This window comes from Vulpes vulpes, chromosome 1 (assembly GCF_048418805.1).
Source record: "Vulpes vulpes isolate BD-2025 chromosome 1, VulVul3, whole genome shotgun sequence".
Lineage (NCBI taxonomy): Eukaryota > Metazoa > Chordata > Mammalia > Carnivora > Canidae > Vulpes > Vulpes vulpes.
The window spans coordinates 105465824-105479554 of NC_132780.1; the positions used below are offsets into that span (position 1 = coordinate 105465824).

Consider the following 13731-nt stretch of genomic DNA (forward strand, 5'->3'; position numbering starts at 1 on the left):
TTTCTTCCACCAAGCAAAATCTTAGATGTTTCTAAGCAAGAGCCAGTGTATCTTGCATTTTTTAAAAAATTGATTTTACACCTATTTTTAGTCTTCAAGTCTCCCAAAAGGACTATTTATTCCCCAAACCTAGCACAATACCTGAATTTAACATTCCTTTGACAGAAATCATTAGTTCCATAACTTGGATAGAATGTAGGTATGTGGAGGGGGTGGGGGTAGGGGTGTGATGTGTGATTTTTACCTTGCCCAAGTATTCTATGTGCAAAAACATTTATCTCAAACGAGGATATGGCTTGTTCACTGTTGTAGTCTTCTCACTTGGAAGTGTGAAACTTAAGATGATCTACTTTCTACAGAAGTGCAAGCCTGTTCTTAATTCTAGCTTATTAATAAACTACCTTGGAAATTGGTAAGCACGGTCTACTCCTGTGCTAGCGAAGTTGTACTCTTCATTTAAACTTACTTTCTGGAAGCAAGAGCAGATTAATAGTACAGTTAAAGTTTTAAGCACTTTTACTCAGCTACCAACTAATGGTAAGAGGTGAAATACTGGCGAACAAAAGGCAAGCCCACTACAAAGTAAATTTTAGTCCCGCTGTTTACCGTAGTATAGGCCCAATATGTTGTTTTGAGAGTAAAAAAACACCAGGATCTAGATAGAGTCAGATGTTTATTTAAAAATCTGATCCACTAAAACTTAGCGTTTTCCACCAACTCGGGGTGCGGAAACCTTCACAGGCTTCACAATCTTTTGCTTAGGTGCTGCCTTTGTGGGAGCCTGTAAAACAAGTTAAGTGACATTATTCCAATGCAAGTTTTAAAATCACCTCTCATATCGATCCCTTATGTATTCCAAGTTCCTTTCCTTATTAATTACATTCCTAATATTCTTAAGACCTACCCTCCCCCTAAAAAATTAAAGTCTACTTCTATAGATGTAAATGAAACACAACAATACTGTCACAGAATGGAAGGGTTATGTGAGGTGACACAACAAAATGCAGTGCGGGATCCTGAATTGTGTCCTTAGAACAGAAAAAGTTAACCAAGACCAATGGCTTTGAAATTTTACTATGGTTTTCTAAATAGATTAACATTGAAAAAAGCTGGGAAAATTCTATACTAAAGCCACCTTTATTTTTCCCTTCTCCAACTTTTGTTTGGCAGACTCATTTGGCTCAGGTAGAGGGACCTCTGAAATCACTCACCCCCAAACCAGTTACGAACATCATTTTCATTGGAGCTTTGCACTAAATTCCTTTTTTTAAAAAAAATTTATTTACTCATGAGACACAGAGAGGCAGAGCCACAGGAAGAGCAAGAAGCAGGCTCCCTATAGGGAGCCCAATGTGGGATTCAGACCCTGGGATCAGGCCCTGCACTAAATTCCTTAAAAACAGGGAACTTGGACAGCCCAGGTAGCTCAGCAGTTTAGCGCTGCCTTCAACCCAGGGCCTGATCCTGGAGACCTGGGACTCCATCCCTCTGATTGTGTCCCTGCCTCTCTCTCTCTCTCATGAATAAATAAATAAAATCTCAAAAAAAAAAAACAAAAACAAAAACAACAACAACAAAAAAAAAACATGGAACTTTTTAGAGGCCTGGGTGGCTCAGCAGTTGAGCCTCTGCCTTCAGCTCAGGGAGTGATCCTGGAGTCCTGCATCAGGCTCCCTGCAGGGAGCATGCTTCTTTCCCTTTGCCTCTCTCTGTCTTTCACAAATAAATAAATAAAAACTTGGATCTTTCATTAACCACAATTTAGATTAAAAATAAATCTTCCCGTTATTATTTATTAGGTAATCTCTATATACAATGTGGGGGTTTAACTCACAACCCTGAATCAAGAGGTACATGCTCTTCCAACTGAAGCTGGGTGCCATTCATTGATTGATTCATTCATTCATTCATTTAAAGATTTTGTTTTTTAAGTAATCTCTACACCCAACATGGGGCCTGAACTCACACTCCTGAGATCTAGTCGCATGCTCTAACAAGTGAGCCAGCCAGGGCCCCTCCTGTTGTTTCAAATAACAAAATCAAGAAAACTCATAATTACCTTAGCAGCAGCCATTGCTGTCTTTTTAGATGCTTGCTTAGCCTTTTTTGCTTCCTTGGCAGCCCTGTGGGATTAAAAATAAGGCAAAGTGTTTTACTCCTTAAGAGTACAGCTTATTAACAAGGAGCTAGAGTGTTTTGGAAAAGAATTACCATATTCCTTCCCCAACTGCAAGTATTTGTAGGATAAATCCAAAGGGTCTGTCAATACATGTCATTAACCAAGTCAGCCTAACATAGATTAGATTAGAAGTTGTGCAGTAGCTTTAACTGCATACAGAATTTCAACAAATCATTAAATACTATATGATTAAACTCAATGTTTAGGACTAGCAATTTCTATATAGATTGAAGTATCAATACACAATATCAAATTAGATTCCTATGCCTATAACTTCAAATATAATCTATAATCCACCCCCAGTAGCTGAACTCCTCATAATGAAGACTTCCTCACCTGATGGCCTGTTCTCGTTGAGCCTTCCTAACTTCAGGTTTCTGATTCCTCTTAGCCATTATATCAGCAAGAGATGCCCCAGTGATGGCCCTCTGGAATTTGACTGCACGGCGGGTTCTTTTCTTTTGAATTTCTTCCTACAAAGCAAGATGGGAGCATACTTATGAACCTTGCTTCAGGAGTACGGGAGAAACAGTCTTATGACTTGCATTTATTTGTCTGAGTGTGCTTGGGCTGCTACAACAAAATACTAGACTGAGCAGGTGGTAAATAACAAATTTCTCACAGTTCTTGAGGTCTAAGTCAGGATTCCAGCATGCATGGTCACCTGAGGACCCTCTTGTTGTACCTGTTATCACATGTTGGAAGAGACCAAGGGAGCTCTCTCTTGGGCATTTTTTTTTATAAGGGCACAATTCCTATTTCTGAAGGCAGTCCCTCCCAAAGATCTCATCTCTCAACACTTTGAGGGGTAGGTCTCAACATACGAATTTTAGGAGTTTACATTCAGATCATAGGAACCTTCAACTAAAATATCATGCAGTCATTTGAAAAGAAATATATAAAGAATATATGCAAAACACTGCAACAGGCAGGTTAAGTTTTCAAATTAAAGACTGGCTAAATGATCTCTCAGATATCCTGGCCATTTACTACTTTAAAGATACAAAAGTTAAACTCTGATGAAGTTAACTGGATAGTACTTCAAAAATGATTAAAAATATATATATATATTTAAGAGATAGTGGGAGGCCTGGGTGGCTCAGCGGTTGAGCGTTTGCCTTCAGCTCAGGGCATGGTCCCAGGGTCCCATGATCGAGTCCCGCATCAGACCCCCTGCATGGAGACCGCTTCTCCCTTTACCTGTGTCTCTCACGAATAAATAAAATCTTAAAAAAAAAAAAAAAAGAATTTAAGAGAAAAAAAGGAGGGAGGGACAGAGGGGAGGAAAGAAAGAATAGAAAGCAAGCAGACCCCACACTGAGTACAGAGTCCAGGAGGGCTTGATTCCACAACCATGAGACCATGATCTGAGGAGGAAACCAGGAGTCAGATACTTAACAGGCTGAGCCACCCAGGCACCTCACTTCAAAAGTGATTTCAGTAAGACCATTTATCTTCAAGAATATATTTCTGGGGAAAAAAAAAAAATCAGATCTCAACTCACATATTTTATTTTTACTTAAAGTACTGTTGCTGGAAGAAATAGTGAATTGGAAAATGATTTATGACAGGAAAGCTACTAAGTACTAGGGAATGTCCAGGAATTAAGACAGCACAATTCAAACTTTTGCTAATAAAAGACACGTAACATTAATCATCTTAAAAGCATTTTTAGGGGATCCCTGGGTGGTTCAGTGGCTTAGCGCATGCCTTCAGCCCAGGGCGTGATCCTGGAGTCCCGGGATCGAGTCCCACATCGGGCTCCCAGTATGCAGCCTGCTTCTCCCTTTGCCTGTGTCTCTGCCTCTCCCTCTCTCTATGTCTATCATGAATAAATAAAATCCTTAAAAAAAAAAAAAAAAAAAAAGGCATTTTTAACTATTAACTCAGTGGCATTAAGTACATTCCCAATGTTGTGTGCAACAACCAGCACTGTCCATCTCTAACTTTTTCATCACTCCAAACGCCCCATTGCTTCCCCTGCCCAGCCTCTAGTAATCTCTACTTTGCCTTTATGAATTTGTCACTATATGCACCCCATAAATGTGAACTTAAACAATATTTGTACTTCTGTGTCTGGCTTATTTCACTTAGTATGTCTTCAAGGTTTATTATATTGGCTAGTTACCAGTTTTTTAAGGCTGAATAATATTCCATTGTGTGTATTGTTTTGTTATCCGTTCACCCATGGATAGGCCATTTGGGCTGTTTCCGTATTTTGGCTACTGTGAATAACCAGTGCTATGAACACTGGTATATTAGTTATCTGTCTTGGGGCACCTGAGTGGTTCAGTCAGTTAACCATCTCCCTTTGGCTCAGGTCACGATCCCAGGAGCCCTGAGCCCCAGAGTCCCACATTGGGCTCCCTGCTCAATGGGGAGCCTGCTTCTCCTTCTCCTGCTGCCTGTGCTGTCAAAATCATAACAAGAAAAAGAAAAAAGAAAAAAGAAAAAGAAAAGTTATTTGTGTTAGGTTCCTGCTTAGTTTCCTTGGGTATACTCCTATAAGTAGAGTTGCTGGATATAGTTCCATTTAGCTTTTTGAGAAACTGTGAGACCATTTCCAGTGCCTGTACCATCTCACATTCAGCAATGCACCAAAGTTCTGATTTCTCCACACCTTCAGCAACATTGGTAATCTTCCCTTTTTTGGATACGGACTATCCTAATGGGTGTGTCAAATCTAAGTTAGAAATAAATTTCTCCTTCCTCTGAGCTCCCACAATACCTACTGGTGTCCTTCACCCAGAAGGTGTTCACTAAAATATTCTGAGCCTCCTGGACACTAATCCTACTGCCAGGGCACAAAAACCTCTCCTCAAAAGTCTCCATCACGGTCAAAGAGCGCTTCAAAAAACAATCTTGAGAACAAACCAATATGATGAAGATTCCAGTGACAGCCCTTAGAGCTAATCCTGTAAACCTTCAAAACCAAATAACCATACTACTTAACTTCCACCCACTGGAACCTCTGAATTACTTCTACAGATTTGTACTTAATAGCATTTACCTACTTTGGCAAGGGGATGCTTCTAAATTTCAATCCGACGTTCCCGTGAGCCTGATGTAAAAGGAGACGAGCGTACCAGTCGTCTTCGCTTCACTGATGCTTTGCAGCCTAAGAGCACTCTCCCGTCCTGTCTCCTTTACTACAATTTTACAGGGCGGCACCTGATGCTCAGTTTTTTTTTTTTTTTTTAATTTTTATTTATTTATGACAGTCACAGAGAGAGAGAGAGAGAGAGAGAGAGGCAGAGACACAGGCGGAGGGAGAAGCAGGCTCCATGCACCGGGAGCCTGATGTGGGATTCGATCCCGGGTCTCCAGGATCGCGCCCTGGGCCAAAGGCAGGCGCCAAACCGCTGCGCCACCCAGGGATCCCTGATGCTCAGTTTACATTTAAGAGCCCCCCCCCCCCCCCCCCACCAGACTGCAGTTAACTTACCGACTGTCCCTTTTTGTGCTTTCTTCTGTAGAGGACAGTCCAGTTGATCTGCCGAGGGTTCCTCTTGGAAAGGAAGGCCGACTCGCATTTTGCGTTAAGAAACTGGAAGACCTGCAGGAACAAGTCCAAGGCGGTCAGCTCAGCTTGGAACCCTCCAGACTCTCACTTCTACCGCCTCCCTGGCCCAGAGGCCAAAAGGCTGTGTGCGGGTGACGGCCGGCGGGAGCGGGTGGCACCCCGAGGCCTTGGGACATCCGTCCTGCCGACACGGAAGCCGGTGAACCGAAGCTCCCGGGGCAGGGAAGGGCGGGGCATCCGGGAGGCATCCAGCCCGGTCCCTACCCGGATCCCAAGAGGCCTGGTGCCCCCAGCACAGCCAGCTACTCGGGCCGTCCGTTTCCCGGGCCACCGGAGTTCCCAAACTCTAACCTCCGACCTCGCTCACACTACGTCCAGCCTCGGAAAACGGCTCACTCAGAGGCCTCCGTTCCTAACAGCCACTGCACCCGCGGCGCCCGAAACAAGCGCCTCAGGGGCCGGGAGCGAGGGGGACGTGCACACGCTTAGACCCAACCGGGCCGCTCCCCTCCCAGGAGCGCAAGCTGCCTTTCACCTTCCCGTCGGTCCTGGCGTAGCGCCTGCCATGTCCGGGGTAAATCTTGTACCCACTGAAACTGCACAGCTCGACCCTGTAACAAAAAGCCAAGAGAGCCCGTTAGGGGGGGTGTCGACGGCAAGGGGCGGCCGAGCCCTGGACGTGCGAAGGCGGCTCGGCCCGAGGATGGAAGCAGATTGCGACCCGGGGTCTTGCTCACTTCATGGCTGCGGCGGCCGGGAGGACGGCGAGACGGCGAAGAGAAGGAGAGCATCATGGGAAGAAGCCTTATAAGCCGGCAGGCCGAGCCCCTCCCCGAGTCCCTTCCGTAACCCCGGCGCTCGGCGATGACGTCAGCCACAGCCGCCTCCTTCCGCTGGGGACGGAGCCGGCTCGCGGGGCGCGGGGCGAGCGGTCGGTTTCTCGGTCGTGGCGATTCCTGCGGTCGGGGTTCCTGAGCGTGGTCCTGCCGCGCCGAGTGGGACCCGCACAGTCCGGTGACCGACAGCCAGTACCCACAGGTAAAACTTCAAGTCACACAGCGTCCGTGCTGCCCCACGAACTTCGCCAACAAAATCAGATTTTAATGGCTTCAGCTTTGGAAAATAGTAATGCCGTCTGAAGTGGCTCCCACGCCTTGCGCTGATTGGCATTCACGGAGTTCTCTTTCTGCGCTAGGAATTATGCTGGGGCATTTGCACGCATTTGTGTAGAGTTTACAAAATCCCCAGGGAGTACGCGCCAGGCCCTGCGAAGCGACGCCGCCTGTCTGGGAAGAGCTAGGCGTCGCCTTCCGCCTGTTGCAGCCCAGGGCCGGTGGTGGACCAGTGAAGGGCAAAGCCCTTGCCCGGAGGCTTGGGAAAGGGAGCCCTGGCCAAGCCCGCGGGGGGCGGGGGGGGCAGTGCCTCAATAGCTTGAACCCTCCCGTGACGCTAGAAACGAGCATGTTGGGGGTAATGGAAGGAGGCAGTCCTTGAATTGCGTGTTGCAGGATTTGACTAGGAAACAAAAATGCAATGATTGATGCTGCCTGTGTAAGCTGCTCGCTCTAAAAAGCATCGGTAAGTGGTGGGTGGAAAGATTTGTAAAGTCCAACGAGTTGGCTGACTGATGTTAAGAAAGCTGCACGGTTATGCTGGAACCAGTCTCAAGAATGAGCTCATAGAGGGGCACCTGGCTGCTCAGTCAGTGGAGCGTGTGACTCTTGATCTTGGGAGTGAGTTTGAGCCCCACCTTGGGCATAGAGATTACTTAAAAATAAGATCTTAAAAAATAAGAATGAGTTAATAGAGATCAGCGTGGAATCAAAAAGCAAAGGGGAGGAATTTGACATTCCAACCAACTCTTACCAGTTTTTCAGAATACCTGGTTACTTGGAATACATTGTTTAAATAGACTATGGGCAGATGGACGCCTCAGGCTCCCATGGCTTGGTGAACTTAGCTATGACATTCATACAGCTCTCTTTATTATTATTATTTGCTCTCTTTGTTTTAAATCACTCCTGATTAAACAGATGTTTGATCATTTGAAAAAAAAAAAAAAAAAAAAAGAAAACGACCTGGCTTCTATAGGCGATAAGGCCCAGCTGGAATGAGTAGAGGATGGGGCCAAGATTTATAAGCAGGAATTTGGTCCACAGAACCCCAGGATTTATAGTACCTTCCCAAGCATTTTAGGAAGATTTTATTTTACTGGTCTTCAAAGTTAGGTTGGCCTGAGTAGCTCTGTGGGGGAAAAGCAGAAAACTAGACCTTAGGGATTTTAGGGCTTTTACTCTTTCTTGGAGGGCATTGTTGAGCTGGCATCTTAGTGTTCTTTGTAACACATTGTATATATCACACCTTAAATTATGCTCGCTCTTAGAATAAGAAAATATACAGAAGCCTCTAAAAGTATTTTATATACTGTCATAAAATGGCTTCCAACGCCATCTATAAATTTCTGGTGACTTCATCCTTACACTCTCTCTTTCTCTCTCTCTCTCTTTCTCTCTCTCTCTCTCTTTATTTTTTTGGAGCCTGATGCGGGGTTTGAACTTACAACCCTGAGATCAAGATCTGATCTGATCTGATCTGAGACCAAGAGTTGGCTGTTTAACCAGCTGAGCTACTCAGGCACCTGTTGACATTCTCTTTTATTGGCAAAAGGCTCAGCTGTCCTTCATTCTCTCTCTCTCTCTCTCTCTCTCTCTCTCTCTTTTTTTTTTTAATGGAGCAATACTGAACCAACATTGGCCTTCTCAGCCTCCTGTATCTCCTGAGAACAGAGCATTCTGCTGTTCGATGCCTCTTCACCTTTCACTATACTTATTTGCTATATTAGTTTCCTGTGGTCAGTGTAACAAATTACCGCAAACTTGGTACCTTCAAAGTTCAGAAATGTATTCTTTCGTTTCTGCAGGCTAGAAGTCTAAAATATCACTGGGTTGAAATCAAGTATCCTTGCTCCAGACTCTGAAAGCTCAGGGGCAGAACTTGTTCCTCATGTTCCTCATGTTCCTCTCTCTTCTGTTTCCACTCATATAAACCCTCTGGAATTCTATATGAGAAACTATGAGATCATATATGTTTGTTGGTTTAAACTGCTATGTTTAGGGGCGCCTGATTGGCTCAGTTAAGTATCTGCCTTCTGCCCAGGTCATATACCAGGGTCCTGGGATCAAGTTCTGAATCAGGGAGCCTGCTTCCACCTCTCCCTCTGCCATTCCCCCCTGCTGTGCTTATGCACGTGCACTCTCTGTCTCTCAAATAAATTCTTTTTTTTTTTTTTTTAAACTATGTTTAGGAATACTTTGTTGACATAGCAATAGATAATTAATAGAGAAGGTAAGGAAATTGTTTTTTTTTTTTTTTTAAAGATTTATTTATTTATTTATTTATGACAGAGAGAGAACGGCAGAGACACAGGCAGAGGGAGAAGCAGGCTCCATGCCGGAGCCCGACGTGGGACTCGATCCCGGGACTCCAGGATCGCAACCTGGGCCAAAGGCAGGCGCCAAACTGCTGAGCCACCCAGGGACCCCTAGGAAATTGTGAAGATGGGAACTTAGTGAATAATTATATCATTTATCCAAAGGTCAGATAGGAGAAAGCATGTTTGTGAGGCAAAGGGTCAATTTTGCAAAGTTGGAGCTCAAGGTGCCTATAGCACGTTAAGGTGGAGCTGTGTTTTAGGACGTTAAACAAGTTCAAAAGAGTATTCAGAAAAGGATATATTTTAAGAGTAATGGACATATAGGTGATAGAATATGTGTGATAACATCACCTAGTGTTACAGGCTGGCTTCTTTGGAAGCGCTTCCTGAGACTGCGTTTAGCATGCAAGATGTTCATTAGGGATCAAGTCCTGTGAAAGGAGAGGGGAGAAAGCAATATGAAGCAGCAGTTAAATAAATTACTGGTCTAACTAAACCTCAGTCAATCCCAGCAGGAGCTCTTGAACAGTTATTGCCTGCCAGAGCATTCCATGTTGGGCCAAATAATCAACCCTGTTTATACCCCCACCTTGTCCCTGGATGTGTGTTGCCCCCAGAGAGATCATGAGCCAAGTAAAGTGGTTCTCAGTAGCTAAGCCAGACCCTACTGCAAGTTGAGGATGCCAGTGACAATGATCAGTGTCCACTGTTCGGCAGCAAGCCTTTGCTTGAAGAGGGATATGGATATTGCATCTCTGTGTCTACCAACTCTAGAAAGAGCAACTAGAATGAGTCCGTGCAAAAGAATCCAGGAATACCAATATTTAAGGGATAGGGGAATGGAGAGAGAATTATCTGAAGAAGCCTGGGCAGGGCAGCCCGGGTAGCTCAGCTGTTTAGCGCCGCCTTCAGCCCAGGGCCTGATCCTGGAGACCCAGGATTGAGTCCCACGTCGGGCTCCCTGCATGGAGCCTGCTTCTCCCCCTGCCTGTGTCTCTGCCTCTCTCTCTCTCCCTCTCTCTCTCTCTCTCTCTCTCTCTGTGTGTCTCATGAATAAATAAATAAAATCTTAAAAAAAAAAAAAAAAAAAAAGAAGCCTGGGCAGATGAGGTCAAAGGAAATAGAGATCCATGATAGTCACTTCAGAGAAGCCTATGGAAGAGACTTGACAATGCTAAAAGCCACATAAAGTTCTAGTAAGACAACGACAGGAATATAAACATGAATGCCTTTGGAATGACTTTACATTGCATTTTTAGTGTTTCTTCCCATAGAGTTCTCTTCACAGGTGTGGGAGGGACATACCTTTTTTAGAACCTACTACCATAGTTCCTGGAAGGCTGGTCAATCCCAAGACTCTCAGGCATTGACTTCAGGGAAGGCTTTGAAAGGAATGCCTAATAACTAAACTAGAAAGTAACTGGTTTATTTTATTTTATTTTATTTTTTAATTTTTATTTATTTATGATAGTCACAGAGAGAGAGAGAGAGAGGCAGAGATATAGGCAGAGAGAGAAGCAGGCTCCATGCACCAGGAGCCCGACATGGGATTCGATCCTGGGTCTCCAGGATCACGCCCTGGGCCAAAGGCAGGCGCTAAACTGCTGCGCCACCCAGGAATCCCAAATATTTTTTTTTTTTTTATTTTTTTTTTGTGATAGTTACAGAGAGAGAGAGAGAGAGAGGCAGAGACACAGGCAGAGGGAGAAGCAGGCTCCATGCACCCGGAGCCCAACGTGGGACTCGATCCCGGGTCTCCAGGATCGTGCCCTGGGCCAAAGGCAGGCGCTAAACCACTGCACCACCCAGGGATCCCTTAACTGGTTTAAAAACTATATAGCATTGGAGCACCTGGGTGGCTCAGTCAGTTAGGCAGCTAACTTTGGGGCTCAGGTCATGATCCCAGGGTCCTGGGAGTGATCACCACATCAGACTCTCTGCTCAGTGGGGACCCAGCCTCTCCCTCTGCCTGAGGCTCCCCCTGCTTGTGCTACTGTGCATGCATGCACACTCTGTCATATAAATCTTAAAAAACAACAACAACAAAACTATACGGCATTAAAAAGTATGAAGTTGGGGCACCCAGGTGGCTCAGTCAGTTAACTGCCTTCAGATCAGGTCATAATCCTGACCAGGGTCTTGGGATCGAGCCCCATGTCAGGGTCCCTGCTCAGCAGGGAGCCTGCTGCTCCCTCTGCAGCTCCCCTTGCTCTCTCTCACATGATGTGTCTCTCTCAAATAATAAAAATCTTTAAAAAAAAATGTTAAGCTTTCTTTAAAATTATGAAGCATTAAGGGATGCCTGGCTGGCTCAGTTGATAGAGCATGTGACTCTGGATCTTGGGGTCATGAGTTCAAGCCCCACATTGGGTGTAGAGATTACTTTAAAAAATAAAATTATGAAGCATCATTAAAATAAGTTACGAGTATTCTTTAAAATCTAAATCTAATCAAGTATTCGTATCTAACTAATTATATGATATACAGGGGACAGGAACATGTGAAACAATTCCACATGGATGCAATTGGCATCTGTAAATTGAAAGGAGATTAGAGCCTATGGATAGGACTACCTGCACAAATAATTTCCAGTGTAAAATGAAAGAGGAGTCCCCTTTTCAAATATCAGGATAAAGGTATAAAATAACTAAGCTATTTCCTTTCTTCAGTAATCTATCTCTTGACTTCTCATGGTGTTTTTTCATTTGCTATTTAACGTCATCTCCCTCAGGCAAGGACATTTGCTAGGGCTGTGCAGCCCCTCAGGTGCCCAGGGACCCGCCCTGTCACTTGATGCGTGTACTGGAACACACGGGGCCGGCCAGCTCTTGGGTTGCTCCTACTATGAAGTTCTAGACCAATATGTTACACTCCACAGAGGGTGGGAGAAGGCCGTGGCCTTCTCCTTACACTGTACTCCTGGCCTAACCCATATGGAATAGGCAATCCTGTGGGATGTGTTATGTACATGGGTCCTGGATGGGGTGGGCATCCAGCTGCTTGCGGGGTGCATGGCAGTGCCCCTAGCTTCGGTGAGTGTAGTGCAGGAGCTAGTGTTAGCAAACTGCAGAACCGGCCACTCTGAACACTCACTAGAAAGTTTGGCAGCCGGAAGGGGACCTGCCTGTGAGCTGAAGCTCCAAGGCCCAGGCATATGCCCTATTGTCCACGTTGTACTTCACTTACAGAACACAAAACAATGATCGCTTTCCAAGACAGCAAGTGCAGAGCATTAAACCCTAAGTTTTCTGGGCATCAGGCCTGTGCAACTGCATTGGTTCCACAACTTGAAAGTGGCTCTACCTATGGATAAAAAGAAATTTAAGAACTTCCTCAACCAATTGCAACATATGGGTCTTATTTGAGGCCTGATTTGAACAAACATACTGGACAGACCACAGGGGTAATTTGAATACAGACTGGATTTTTGATGATACTAGGATATATTGTTAATCCTTTCGGTGTTCTTTTTTTTTTTTTTAAGATTTTATTTATTTATTTGTGAGAGAGACAGAGAAAGAGAGGCAGAGACACAGGCAGAGGGAGAAGCAGGATCCGTGCAGGGAGCCCGATGTGGGACTCGATCCCGGGACTCCAGGGTCACGCCCTGAGCTGAAGGCAGGCGCTAAACCACTGAGCGAGCCACCCAGGGATCCCCTCCTTTCGGTGTTCTAATTGCATTGTGGTCATGTTTAATTTTAAAAAGTGTTCTTATATTTCTAGATATATACTAAATATTTACAGATGAAATAGCATGATGGAAAAGAGAAATAGCATGATGGTTGGGATTTGTCTTTTGTTTTAAAGATTTTTAAATTTATATATTCATGATAGACACGGGGGTGGGGTGGGGGCTGGGCAGAGACGCAGAGGGAGAAGCAGGCTCCATGCCAGGAGCCTGATGCGGGGGGATTTATCTTAATATGAGAGAGCAGCCAGTGGGTAAGGGCATGGATGAAAAAATGACCTGGACTGGATAGGAGTTGAAGATGGTAATAGGTAGGAGTGTTCATTAAAAGAGTCTCTAGGTTGTTATGTATTCTTTTAAATATTTTTCCCTGATAAAAAGTTTCAAACAATTATAATTTCGTTGTATGTAAATTCTACTTTAAAAGAAAGGAAACTGGGACACCTGGGTGGCTCAGTGGTTGAGCGTCTGCCTTCAGCTCAGGGCATGATCCCACATCTGGGGATCGAGTCCCACATCGGGCTCCCTGCATGGAGCCTGCTTCTCCCTCTGCCTGTGTCTCTGCCTCTCTCTCTCTCTCTCATGAATAAGAAAATAAATCTTAAAAAAAAATAAAATAAAAGGAAACTAAAAACATGTTACTAGTTAATGAAATACTGGCTTAATAGGGGACATGTACTGAAACTTCAAAAAAACAAGATGGATGAAGGGATACATAAATGGATAGATGTGTGATAAAGCAAACAATAAAATGATAAAAGAATTGAAGTAGTGAGTTTACGAGTGCTCACAGAATTCTTTCAAATTTTCTAGATGTTGGAAAATTTTCGTAATAAAATGTTGGAAGATATTTAAAGGGAGCCATCTTCTGGAAGAAACTGGTATTACCAATTGGCTCAAAAGTGCAA

General features: G+C 44.5%; 2 protein-coding genes across 3 annotated transcripts in view; one reads left to right on the forward strand and one right to left on the reverse strand.

Annotated features, from left to right (window-relative positions):
- Positions 1-654: 654 nt before the first annotated feature.
- Positions 655-6596, reverse strand: RPL24 (ribosomal protein L24). Its single transcript, XM_025989980.2, has 6 exons — positions 6440-6596; positions 6238-6313; positions 5625-5735; positions 2516-2652; positions 2060-2123; positions 655-781 (listed from the first exon to the last, which is right to left on the reverse strand). Exons 1-6 carry the CDS (start codon positions 6442-6444, stop codon positions 701-703), a joined length of 474 nt encoding a protein of 157 aa, XP_025845765.1. The 5' UTR covers positions 6445-6596; the 3' UTR covers positions 655-700.
- The window catches only part of CEP97 (centrosomal protein 97), a 41107-nt gene continuing 33950 nt past the window's right edge, over positions 6575-13731 (forward strand). Inside the window, exon 1 of one of the 2 annotated variants that reach the window (XM_025989978.2) lies at positions 6575-6740. The gene's annotated coding sequence lies outside the window, so the exon portion shown is untranslated. The remainder of the gene's footprint in view (positions 6741-13731) is intronic. The other variant, XM_025989979.2, reaches the window with a different exon arrangement.

What these genes read in the sequence shown, in the direction of transcription:
- RPL24 (XM_025989980.2), bottom strand. An exon ending in ACGCCAGGACCGACGGGAAG is followed by an intron (nt 5,736 to 6,237) that starts GTGAAAGGCAGC and finishes TTGTTCCTGCAG; the next exon opens with GTCTTCCAGTTTCTTAACGC. An exon ending in CAGCAATGGCTGCTGCTAAG is followed by an intron (nt 782 to 2,059) that starts GTAATTATGAGT and finishes CTTGTTTTACAG; the next exon opens with GCTCCCACAAAGGCAGCACC.